This window comes from Mastomys coucha, unplaced genomic scaffold (genome assembly GCF_008632895.1).
Source record: "Mastomys coucha isolate ucsf_1 unplaced genomic scaffold, UCSF_Mcou_1 pScaffold9, whole genome shotgun sequence".
Lineage (NCBI taxonomy): Eukaryota > Metazoa > Chordata > Mammalia > Rodentia > Muridae > Mastomys > Mastomys coucha.
In genome coordinates this window covers 27451188-27464099 of record NW_022196915.1, presented here as the reverse complement: position 1 = coordinate 27464099, position 12912 = coordinate 27451188, and the positions used below count along the sequence as shown (strand labels likewise).

At 46.2% G+C, this 12912-nt stretch overlaps 1 protein-coding gene across 4 annotated transcripts in view; it reads left to right on the top strand.

Moving 5' to 3' along the window:
- Prxl2a (peroxiredoxin like 2A) overlaps positions 1-11988 on the top strand; it is a 20301-nt gene extending 8313 nt beyond the window's left edge. For 3 of the 4 annotated variants that reach the window (XM_031362114.1, XM_031362111.1, XM_031362113.1), the window contains 5 exons: positions 1389-1551; positions 3250-3341; positions 7176-7316; positions 8405-8569; positions 11874-11988. In XM_031362114.1, coding sequence (XP_031217974.1) covers positions 1407-1551; positions 3250-3341; positions 7176-7316; positions 8405-8569; positions 11874-11987 — 657 coding nt within the window. In that variant the 5' untranslated portion in view covers positions 1389-1406 and the 3' untranslated portion in view covers position 11988. Of the gene's footprint in view, positions 1-1371; positions 1552-3249; positions 3342-7175; positions 7317-8404; positions 8570-11873 lie in introns of all 4 variants that reach the window. The other variant, XM_031362112.1, reaches the window with a different exon arrangement.
- Positions 11989-12912: the final 924 nt, after the last annotated feature.

Sequence of the window (12912 nt, the reverse complement as noted above, 5' to 3'; positions counted from 1 at the left end):
TCCTCCTCCTCCTCTTCCTCCTCTTCCTCTTCTTCCGTCTCTTCTGGTGTCATAGTTACTTGGCCATCCCTTTCCTGGAGCTCTCTTTTAATTAATTGGTTGATTAATTTAACTTTCATGTTACTAAGTGTGCTATGGAAGTGCTCTACCACAAGCTAGTTCTCCAGCCTCTTTTTTGCTTTGAGACTCAATAAATTGGCTAGAATGTCCTTGAACTTCATAGGATAGGATCCTCCTGTCTCATCCTGGTGAAAAGCTGAGATATAGGCCTATGCCACTTAGACATGACCTCTCTTTTATTGCTTAACTCAAATTTGAGCTTCCTAAGCTGGTTTCTGTCCTGTGTTAACCACCCCATCTTCCCCAAATCACCCCCATGAGTCATTTCCTCTTTCCTCAAAGCCCCCTGTCTCAGCAGTGATGTGGATTTCCCAGCCTCCACTCAGTCTTTGGAGAAACTTCCAGGTCAAATCGTGCCAGGTGGAGTTAGGTGTCTTAGGTAGTTTACTCCTGTCCCAGCAGTTTCTGTCAGTGTCCTGTCTCCAGGGACCTAAGCATCAAGCCCCGTTTGAGGGAAGAACCAGGAGGGGTGAGATCTTAGGATGGAATAAGGGCCAACAGAAGCACTATCCTCTTAAGATACTGGTGTTTAACAATGGCCATCTTTAGGTGGTGGGCTGCAGGCAGTATCTGCTTCCTGTCAGGTGTGGTTTTATGTATTGGCGCTATTGAAACTGTTTTGTTGTTGGTGGTGGTGGTGGTGGTTTTGCTTTTGTTTTTAATGGAAGCCTATTTCATTTTTATAATGAGTGAGAAAGCTATTCTCAGCTGGGAGAAATTGACTAAGATTATCTGCCTCCCCAGAGAGAGGCCCTGCTGGGCAGTTGCTGGGGCTTTGATGAATAGAATGCCGGCTTTGTTTCTGGGAGATTCTTAAACTCCAGAGGAAGACAGATAGGGTAACAAAACAAGTATCTTCTGATGGAAGATGAGAAGGCTGTCCCTACCCAGGGAGGTGATAGCTGAGCCACTTGCCACCCTCCATGTGAAAGAGAATGAGGGGGCCTGCTGCTCAGCACATCCCAGGGAAGCAGAGGTACAAGAAAAGCCCCTAGACGGCCGGCCGCCATTCATTACTCCTCCCGCCCTAGTGAGCTCCTAGGGACACAAACCTGCATGTCTGTGCTTTTCCCAAGCTCTCAAATGGGGCTCAGACAAGCGGCTGAGCAGCTCTGAGCAGTCCTATCTCTCTCTGCTTCGGGCCCTCCTCCTCTGGCCCCCTGGCCAGTTGCCCACTGGAGCCTTGGGCAGGAGGTCAGATTCCAGCTGTCTAGTGGGAACAGTAACGTCTCCCTTCTTCTCAATCTCCAGATATGTCTTTTCTCCAGGACCCGAGTCTCTTCGCCATGGGTATGTGGTCCATCGGTGTGGGAGCTGTGGGGGCCGCCGCTTTGGCACTGCTCCTGGCCAACACAGACATATTTCTGTCCAAGCCCCGGAAAGTGGCACTGGAATATTTGGAAGACATAGACCTGAAAACACTGGGGAAAGGTAAGGGGTGACTTTGTCAGCCTCAGTACTTTTCCAGGGTGGTAGGATACAGGCTTGACTCCTTTAGTTTTCTTCTTAAAATTCTCCCTTTTTCTTGAAGCAATATTAGGGAGAAATCTAAGGACAATTTTAAAATTACCAATAGTTGTACCAACCTAACACAATCATTTTATTTTGCCGTATTCCTTTCCATGCTTATATAGTCACATAGAGGTGATCTTGGTATTAGTGACTAATTTATCTTTTTCTTATCAAAGTCATTTTTCACTCTCTGTTCCTGTTGCCTTAACTGCAATGATGAATTGCTCCGTAATATTTCACGATACTTTTGCCATCATTTAATAAGCCAGCTATTCCGGGGAGTATTCCGAGGAATTGCAGGGCTTTCAAGATTGTCACAAAGAATAATAGAATTGTCTGGGTGACATGGGCTCAAGAAATACTACTCACCCCATTCTGTGTCCCCGATGCATGGTACAGGGCCTGGTGCACAGTAAGAAACCGCCATTGTTAAGGGGTATCTGGGGAGCCGCGATACTTTGTGGTTACCCTGCCTGTGATGGAGCAGCAGCAGGGGAGCCGATTTTAGGACAAAGCAGCCTGTGTACCTGTCCTCAGGGATCCCACCTGGGGTCCCTGACAGGAGCTGAGAGCCCCACTCAATCATGTCAGCTCTACCCCTGCCAGGTGCATTTCCACAGCCACCGAGGAGCCCAGGCTCAACAGGGAAATTTCTTGGTAAACATTGGGGCTCACTGATTGGATGGACCTCTGGCTAGTGCCCTCAAAGAAAAGCCATTATCTTATGCTCAGTGGGTGAGTGAGCTGTCCTGGGAAGGCAGGAGTGTGGTAGTGCACATTCATGGCAAGTCACCTTAGAAAAGTGCAGAGAGAAAAATGCCAAGGCCTTAAAAAGCTCATGTGACTACAAGTCCCTTCTTTCCTGCTTTTTGTTCACACTTTATCCCACAAGTGTGTGGATACCTCTGAGGAATATTAAAATAATTAGGGTTAACCTATAATGAGTCCACACTAATTCTCCCAGGCATTTACTTGTTGGGTATCTTCTGCTTGTAAGTATTGCAAGTATTGCAGTTAAAATGTTTAGGTCAATTTTTTTTTTTTAAATTTGAATATGCTTTTAAGAGTATTTGTGAGCTGGGTGGTGGTGGCACACGCCTTTAATCCCAGCACTTGGGAGGCAGAGGCAGGCGGATCTCTGAGTTCGAGGCCAGCCTGGTCTACAGAGTGAGATTTAGGACAGCCAGGGCTATAGAGAAACCCTGTCTCGAAAAACAAAAACAAAACAAAACAAAAAAAAAGAGTATTTGTGGGAGGGGTGTCAAAATATAAAACTCATTTTGGGCTCCACAGAGTTATTAGACTGACCAATGCTGGCAGCCATAAAAGGAATTTCAATTTTGCTAGAAATTATCGCAATTTGGATGTTCGAGTTGAACGTTGGTTTCTGTGGGGGAGGGACTTTTCAGTTGGATCATTAAACCTTATTAGTGTTCCTTGAGAAGATGAGTCTTTCCTGTCTGTGCTTGCCTTCTCTTAGGTATGGAGAGCTCGTCCTGGTCCCCTGCTAGGCTGTGTCCTGAGCTAAGCTCAGCTGATACAGTTCAGGAGCATGTGAACAGTTGCAGAAGGACTGGGCAGGCCAGAAGGAAACAGTAACTATTTCTTCTCTCTCAGAACCAAGGACATTCAAAGCAAAGGAGCTATGGGAGAAGAACGGGGCTGTGATTATGGCTGTGCGCAGGCCAGGCTGCTTCCTCTGTCGAGCGGTGAGTGCCTCTGAGGATCTGTTGGAAGGAAAGCATTCAGGCCGTGCGGTCTGGAGTATTTCCATCAAGACCAAGGGCTTATGTGTGCTCTGAGCCTTCTGACATTTCTGGATGCTTCTGTTATTTGCTGTATGCATTTGTTTTGACATTGGCCCTAATCTTGTTTTTAACAACTCCAAATATCCTGGTGGGGTTCGCCATGGGTCTGGCTTTCTCTGTCCCTCAAGCCTTTTGCCCAATATGGTAGCAGCCATGTCCTGCACTGCCTTTTCATTTAATCCGGGGCAGCAACAGAAAAAACTTCTGAGTTCCTATTGGTCTTCATAGATGCACACTTGTTGAAATAACGGTCTAGACTGCAGGACCGCCTACTGCTCACTGTCAGCTGTCAGCTGCTATCTGATGAAGCTGCAGCAGGCAGTGACCTCCTCAAGGAGGCTCTTTAGAGCATTCCTGCTCCTTGGGATCCACCGTAGCCCATTTCCTTCTAGATCATGAGCTGCTCTTTCTCTCCTTTTGCTCTCACAGAGTGGGCAGCTAAGCAGGGATTCAGTCATGCCATCAGTGTGTTATGCATTTGGCCTGTAAGCTTGGATGACGTTAAGGCTTACTAACAGTGTGGCTCCAGGTCGGCAACTCAAATGGAAGCCATTCCTTCCATTTGAGCCATTCCTGTAACAGAGAGCACATATCAGGGCAGGAATTTCACTTAGTGCAACGCAAAATGCTAGTGCAGCAGGAATTTACAGTGGCCCAAGCATGGCCCTGTAACTCTATAAATGAGTAATAAGAGGGCAAGGGTAGTTTGATGGCCTTCCCAGGTGGTACCAAAAGGCCCAAGTTCTGAGATAATTGCTTTGACTAGGAGAAAAATGGCCTGGGATTCTCTTGCCCTTGAGACTGTTTGGCTTCCCAAGTAACATCCTTGGTCCCGTCAGGATTATCACTGTAATTTCTCTGGAAGCCTGAATCAACCCGAAGAGACTTCTTTCTGCTTCTGTGTGTGATAAAGAATCCACTGACAGGGCTGGCGAGATGGCTCGGCGGTTAAGTGCACCTGAGTTCAAATCACAGCAACCACATGGTGGCTCACAACCATCAAAGTTGACTGGTTTTAACAGCAGTAATGAGATCTGACACCCTCTTCTGGAGTGTCTGAAGACAGCTACAGTGTACTTACATATAATAAATAAATAAACCTTAAAAAAAAAAAAAAGAATCCACTGACACTATTGAGTACACACACTTTGCAATGTCTTACCTGCAAAGCACCTTTTTTTCTTCAGTTTTTTAAGGCAGGATCTCATGTAGCCCAGGCTGACCTCTCATTTGCTATGTAGCCCTTGAATTTCTGATCTCCTCTCTACCTCCTGAGTGCTGGGATCACAGACATCCCGGCACTGCATGTTTTCTGTGATGCCGGGGATGGAACCCAGGGCTTTGAGCATACTAGACCAGCATTCTAGCTACTGAGCTACATCTCCAACGTGTGCACGGCTTCTCAGGGTTCTCTTAGAAACACAACCTGTTGTCACCATTCTCAGAGGAGGAGACAGCGGTGCAGAGGTTGCCACAAAGCCAGACTACCTGCTGTTTCAGTTACTGCTAGTAACTGTTTTCAGTTACTGCTGCTGGGGCAAAATGTCAAACGTTTGACGGTTTTAACAGCAGTCACCTTTGACTAGAGTTGGAATCTTAAATGGCATCTGGTTGTATTCCCCCGGAAGCTATAGTGGAAGTCCATTTTTTTGTCTTTGGACCCATCTGGAGCCCAACAATGTTCTTTGTTTGTGATTTTCCCTCCATTTCTAAAGTCAGCAATAGCTGCTGAGGTCATTGTTATATCACAGGCCTCCAACACTGACTTTCTTCCTCTCTCTTCCACATTTAAGTCCCCGGTGATGACATTTGACCGGTCCAGTTAACATAGGACCCTTGTTACTTTAAGGTCAGGTGATTGGCAAGCTCAGTTTCCGCTCAGTCTCAGTCCCCGTCACCCCCAGTCATGAGACAGGTCACAGTCATTTAGACTTGGCCATCTTAAGGGGTTCATTATCTTCTTTTACCCTGGAGGTGGAATGTAAACGGAGGGCTTTTAATTCCAAATCTAATGTGCCCCCAGACACCAGTGGGGAAACTGCTCTGACATGATCTGTTGAAGCCAGTGACACAGAGAAGGTCCCAGGAGCAACAGTTCTTACTAATTGCAGCCTGTTCTCCTCTGTTCTGCCCTGGCACAGCATTTTGTGGAAACTTACAGTGTCCAGAAATGTGGGTGGATAGAGATGTGTGAGTGACTCAACAGAGGAGTTATATGACTTTTCCTCTCAATGGCTTTATAGAGAGACATCCCCAGAGGAAAGAGACCAGAAGAGCAGTGAACTGCATCTCCAGCAGGTGGTCCTCAACCACACCAGACACCATAACCCCTCCCTTCTATTGTAGTCAAACTTGGTTACTCAGTCTTGGTAAATGCGATACAGTCTAGCTCTGCTTTCATTTCTTTCTGTTTTTTCTTGCTATAGAAAATATTGTTGCTCTCATGCCTCACTGTATTTATATCAGAGGCGGGCAAGCTACATTTAAAAGAACTTCTTTAATTGTGACCTCTAATGTGAAAAAGCTTTTTTTTTTTTTTTTAATTTATTTATTTATTTTTATTTTAGATATTTTCTTTATTTACATGCGAATTTCTCCTTTCCCAGTTTCCCCTCCAAAAAACAAAAAAACAAACAAAAACAAACCCCTGTTGCCTCCCCCCTCCCCATGCCTGCCACCCCGCCCTCTCCCTAAAATTTATTCATTTATTTATTTATTATATGTGAGTACACTGTAGCTGTCTTTAGACACTCCAGAAGAGGGTGTCAGATCTCATTATGGATGGTTGTGAGCCACCATGTGGTTGCTGGGGTTCGAACTCAGGACCTCCAGAAGAGCAGTCAGTGCTCTTAACCACTGAGCCACCTCTCCAGCCCATGAAAAAGCTTCTTAAGGTTGAAGCGTTTCGTGATTCGTGGAGTCTTTTTATTCTTCCAGTACATGGTTCACGAGGGTCTGTACCACCCAGAGCAGCTACACCCTCCTCTTGTCCATCTTCAACTCCTTCCACTGAGTATTTAGTGCCTCCCATATATCCAGCCATGTTCTAGACACTGGGATGTCTATGAAGCAAAAGACAGATTTTCTTATAGTAGGAACATAAGTGACCGTGCTCAATGGTGGCATGAAGACCTAGCACCAAAAAAAAAAAAAAAAAAAAAAAAAAAAAAAAGCCACAGGCAGAAAGCAGAGGATGGTGCTTGAGATGTAGGACAGGTGCAGGAATCTTTCTAGAACAAAGATACCATTCCAGTAGGTTAGACTCGAGCTGGACAGAGAAAGAAAGTCTAGCAGGGACTGGGGGGAGAGGGAGGCTTGCACAGAAGCCTGGAGGCCACAGTGGCTATATGGTCTACATGCGTATGTCTGATGGACCCTTGGGCTAGTTTGGTCTATGGCAGGAATGAGCTGGAAAGACGAAGTAGGAGAACACGTCCTGGCTGAGAGTAAAGGGCATGTTTGGGAGCAGCCACTGTTATAGAGGCTCCCTGGGCATACTTCTCTTTCCCACTGTAAGAAGATAAAAAGCCTGGTTTGGTGAATGCACTTTTGAAACCCTGTCCTATGGCTGAGTATCTACCTCGAACAGATGTAGGTTGGGCTACATAGGCCCGGCTTGTTTCTGGAATTTTGTCACCTTCGTCCCTCTGCTCTGTGTCAGCCCCACGATGTTGTTTGCTTTTTGACTGCAGAGCTCTGGACGCTCACATCACTGAACCTTCCTGTTTTCCACAGGAAGCAGCAGACTTGATGTCTTTGAAGCCCAAGTTGGATGAGCTAGGTGTCCCTCTCTATGCGGTGGTGAAGGAGCAGGTTAAGAGAGAAGTGGAGGATTTCCAGCCTTACTTCAAAGGGGAAATCTTCCTGGATGAAAAGGTGAGCGTTGTTGTGGCTTGGAGAGATGCCTCAGTGCTTAAGAGTTCTACCCATGTCGAATGGCCTTGGCCTGTAATACCAGCTCCTAGAGATCCAGTGCCCTCCAGCTCCTAGAGATCCAGTGCCCCCCAGCTCCTAGAGATCCAATGCCCTCCAACTCCTAGAGATCCAGTGTCCCCCAGCTCCTAGAGATCCAATGCCCTCCAGCTCCTAGAGATCCAATGCCCTCCAGCTCCTAGAGATCCAGTGCCCTCCTCTGGCCTCTGAGTACTTTGCTTACATGCACAAACTCACACAGAGGTGCTCATATACACATAATTAAAAATAAAACCCAGAAAGAAAGAGCGTGTTATGGGTTTTCGGGCCCTGCCCTGTACGTTGCTGGGACTAGTCCTTAACTGGAAGAGGCCACCAACCTAGGGTAGGTCTGTCCTGGAGCTAGAGGTAGGCCTCCACTGCAGTTTCCCTGAACTTGCAGGGTCCCCTAGCTCTCTGAGTGTAGCATAGGCAGACTCTTGAAGGTTGTTCTCCATTATTACTAAAGCCTTTCTTGTCAATGGACCCAGGAGGGTGGAAAAGAACAGAAAACCTCTGCCCCTTAGCCAAACCTTTGTCCCTTAATTTATGCAGCTACCTCCTTTATGCTCTCTCCCTACAGCATGTTGTAAGGACAGTAAGAAAGCACATGGTAGGGGTGGTGGGAGAGGGTGTCCTTTGCTCAGATTGAAACTGCCTTGAGCAGAAGTTGAACTGAGTGGTAGAGTACTTGCCTGACATACATGTACAAGGCCCTGAGTTCAATTCCGGTATCTCAAAAATAACACAAAATTAAATTTAAATTTTTTTCTTCTTTTTCCTTTCCTTTCTTCTCCTTCTTCTTCTTCTTCTTCTTTTTCTTTGTAAAGAAGTCAGAAATCTGGCAGCTTTCTGTTTCCCTAGGCAGTTGAGTGTGATCCTGGGAGGAGTAACATGTGTTAGGCTGCAGAAAAAACATGAAGTAGCAGGCTCTGGGGCTTTTGGCTTTTGGCATCCTTCTTAGGGATGAGAGACATGCAGACTGCTCATACAGGATCTTCCTTGCTCCGTAGAAAAAATTCTATGGTCCAGAGAGACGGAAGATGATGCTCATGGGCCTCATCCGTTTGGGTGTTTGGTATAACTCCTTCCGGGCTTGGAAAGGAGGCTTCTCTGGAAACCTAGAAGGCGAAGGCTTCATCCTCGGAGGAGTTTTTGTGATAGGATCTGGGAAACAGGTAAGATCTCAGTATTCACTACAGGCCTATGGGTATCTGGAATTGAGGCCCCAGACTGAATCTCCACATGTAGGCTCTTTCATCCTTTCTCTCAGCAGTGGTCACTGGTCACATATCTACTGTAGGCTTGTATCTCATACATGCACTTCAGTCAGGCCACCAGACAGCCATGATGCCCAGACTACACTTGGGGAACTTGAACCCTAGAGCTAGGGAGCAGTTAGACCAGTGACTTAGTCCAGTGTGGCGCTGCAGAGGCCTGAATCTGACTTCCCATTTCAAGTTGTGTTCCAGTAGTTGCCTAGGTAGCTCACTTTTATTCTGTTTGTGAGTATACTCAGTCGGCATGTTCCCAAGCCATCGAGGATAGATGTGGAGGAAAATAAAAAGGGAGAAGGAGCAGAAGCAGCCTGACGAGGGAGCGAGGCAGGAACGTAGAAGAGTGTCCTGTTGTCAGGACTGTGCCTAGGGAGGAAACCAACTCTTCTGTAAACAGGGTGTTAGGGGGCCTGGCAGTGAGGACCCAGAATCAAAGCGGGGACCCTGAGGAAGGGTATGAGAAAGAGAGATGAGGTCCCTGTGGGCCTGGGAGGCAGGTGACTACTCTACATGGGCTTTAGGGCTATCAGTGGACAGTAATGGGCCACAGGAGGAGGACGTGGAAACCACGCATACGACATGCACATGTGTAGAGTGTGGTGGGATTTCTGTTGCTTTGTTTTGTTTCTGTAGAAAAGCAGCCTTAGTCTGCATTGTTAGATCTCACAACATAAAAGCAATAGTAGGAAACTTGGTTTCTAATCTTTAAAAAAAAAAATCCATTGGTAATAGTTCTTACTCATTTTTATTAGAATTTAGCATTAAATGGTATCTAATTTGGTATAATTCTGTTTCCTGATTTCTAGTAAATATATTAAAATGTCTTAATAGTAATGGCCACCAAGCGCCTGCCTTGTTACAGGAGCCCATAGCTATGGTTTTGTGTCTTCTTTATGACCGACCAGCCAGTCTGGGATGTTAGTTTTCTCATTCCCATCTACATGTAAGTAATGGATCTAGAGATGGGGAACAAGTCAGCCAGAGACGCGGCTGGTAAGCAGCGCGGGAGAAATTAAACTCAGGAACCCAGAAGGACAGCACCCCACTGCATGTACAGATTATCTCCAGGAGTGGTTCTCAGTGACCTGGTCTAGGTGACTGTAGGAGGTGGCCCCCTCTCGTTCCTATTCTAGCCCTGTGGCATTTCATTGTCTTACGTTGGCCTCCTGTGGTGGCCTCTAGGGCAGGGTTTGGCACACCTGCCAGCCTTTTCTTGCCTGGTGATGATTCACTGGGTACTCATGGCCGGGCTAGCACATTCCTGGTGTTGTTAGGTGTGGTGTTTGTTGGTCCTCTCAGAGCTTCTGGCAAGGTAGTGGGTTGGCTGGGCAGCAGGACTCACCTAGTTCCTCCAGGAGGGTGTTTCTGCAGTCCTGTTATGTCAAGTACCTCTAGGTATGAGGGTTTTTTAAAATGATTCGTGAAGCCTGGTTATTGTAAAGAATATAGGTATATACCAATATTCCTATGCCTATGCCATATACATATTCTATAGAGAATCTAAAAACAAGGAACTAGTGAAAAGTGGGTGGAACCTTCCTATCAGGTACTGAAGGCTGCTCGCTAGAACAGAGCTGGCTGACAGTTGGCTTGGTTTCTCTCACAGCAGTGATGATGACTATTTCCCATACCATTAAACATTCTTCCCCTGTCCCCAGTGGAGGAGTTGAAGAAGGGACTGAAGGAGCTGAGGGGGTTGTCAGCCCCACAGTGGAAGCAACAGTGTCAACTGGCCAGACACCCCCCCCCCTCCGGGGACTGGATCACCAAGCAAAGAGTATACATGGAGGGACCCATGGCTCCAGCCCCATATGTGGCAGAGGATGGCCTTGTTGGACATCAGTGAGAGGAGCGGCCCTTGGGCCTGAGGGAGTTCCATGTCCCAGTGTAGGGAAATGCCAAGGCAGGAAGGCGGGGTTGGGTAGGTAGGTGGGGGAGCACCCTCATTGAGGCAGAGGGATGGGGGATGGGGTAGGGGGATTGAGGAGGGGAGACCAGGAAAGGGGATAACATTTGAAATGTAAATATAAAGAAAATATCCAAAAAGAGAGAGAGAGAAAGAGAGAGAGAAAGAGAGAGAGAAAGAGAGAGAGAGAGAGAGAAAACATTCTTCCCCTGATTTTCCCCTGCATTTAGCTTACACAGTAAACAATTACAGTTTCCTTAGTCATTTCCTAATAGTCATCCCAGTGTGGTGGACTTCTCATTATTATTTATTGGTGTTGTGTGTGTGTGTGTGCTGGCATGCACACATCACAATGTGTGTGTGAAAGTCAAAGGACAACTCTCAGGATTTGGCTCCCTCTTGCCTCATTGTACGAGACCTAGGGATGACTCTGGGGTCATAGGCCTGTATATGGCAAATGCCTCTGCTGGATAAGCTACCTCACTGACTGGACTTCCTCTCTGTTTTCTTTTTTACTTTCTTGATTATGACAGATTATTTCTTGATTATTACAAATTATTTGAAATTTAAGGAAAGTGTCCAGACACCACGGTGAGTTAAAGAATGTTGAAGATTCCTGATGATCTCAAACACATCCTTTTATCATTTCACTACTTCAGGGTGACTTTAGGACGTCCTAGATCTTGATGTGTTTGCTTCACTGTGTTGGAAGTGTGACCCCAGTTTATGAGGTTTAAAGCAAAGAATGGAGGCCGGACAGTGGTGGCACATACCTTTAATCTCAGCACTCGAGAAGCAGAGACAGGCAGATTTCTGAGTTCGAGGCCAGCCTGGTCTACAGAATGAGTTTCAGTATAGCCAGGGCTATACAGAGAAGCCCTGTCTTGAAAAACCAAAAAAAAAGAAAGAAAGGAAAGAATGGGTCTACCTTCTCAGATGGTCATCCAGCACCCATCAAGGTAGCCTCTGAGCTCTACTTCATAGGGTTTTTCTGTGTTTTCATTCTCTTCTCTCCAGATGTAATATTCTTTTATCTGCCTATCATCCAGGAGGCCTTCCACATACCCTTGTTTTAATTAACCATAACTAGCTTCATATGTCCAAATAAAGGGACATGACTTCCTTAGTACCCCCTTCCTCAGAAGACCAGACTCCTCAAGGGTAGGTGCTGGGTTTGATTCAGATCTGAGCTCTCAGCGGCCCAAGCACAGGGCTTGATGGACAGCTGGTGCTCAGTGTCTGTTTCATGAGTGAACACCTCTGAGTGGAGACTGACATCCCTTCCTGTTTCCCCTTTAGGGCATTCTTCTTGAGCACCGAGAAAAAGAATTTGGAGACAGAGTGAACCTACTCTCTGTTCTGGAAGCTGTAAAGAAGATCAAGCCACAGACTCCAGCCTCGGGGAAAAGCTGATCATGTACAGCTGCTGGCTGGGGAGAATGGGGCCTGTGCAGTGTTCACCAGATGAGCTGTGCTCTCACCATGGCCCCAAGAGCTAGGAGGCCCTTGCACCATATTTACTAGGAATTGGTGATGCATTTTAACATTGTCTGTTTAGGTCCCAGAGTGTTTAACATTCTTTTAGGTCCAGTAGGACAAATACGTCCCAGCCAGAATAGAGTTAAATCTAACAAACCAGTGAAAGTTCGTTGTGGAGAGATTTAGAAAATTTAAGGTTTAAAATTTATTGTTACACCTCCTTTCAAAGGAATATGTCCTAAGTGTTGGTATTTGAAGTGAATTTTACTTTCATACCTAATTTAAAAAAAAAAATACACCTGAAATCTGAGAAAAGTTGGGCTTAGAAACAGCTCAGTGGTAAAGCATTTACCTAACATGCACATGGCCCTGGGTGGGATACAGAGACAGACAGACAGAGAGACAGACACACACCTAAGAAAAGCTGAGGTTGACTTGATAATTAGAGAATGTAAGCCTTTTGTTTGATGTGTTTCCTGTCAACAACTTGTTCCTTAATGTCAGAGTACCACATAAAGCAGTTGATGTGTTATGTTCTTGGATGGTTTGACCAAGGTAAATTACAAAGTGAAGGCTCTGGTGTTCTTCCTTTATGGATGCAGAGATTGGTTTCACTGGGAAAAGCTGTCACCTGTGGCTCTAATAAAAATATGCATCAGGAATCACCTCTGTACACAAGTTTCTCTTGTCTTTGGTCCTCTTGCTTCAGCCTCCCAAGCTCAGGTCTCACAGACATGAGCCACCACACCCAGCAGGACACAAGGGGTTTCTGGTGATGAGTAACAAAAGCCAGACTACTAGACAAGTGAAAAATGTATATTCTCCCAGGGTAAGCAGTGAGGAGGGGCAGCTGTAGTGA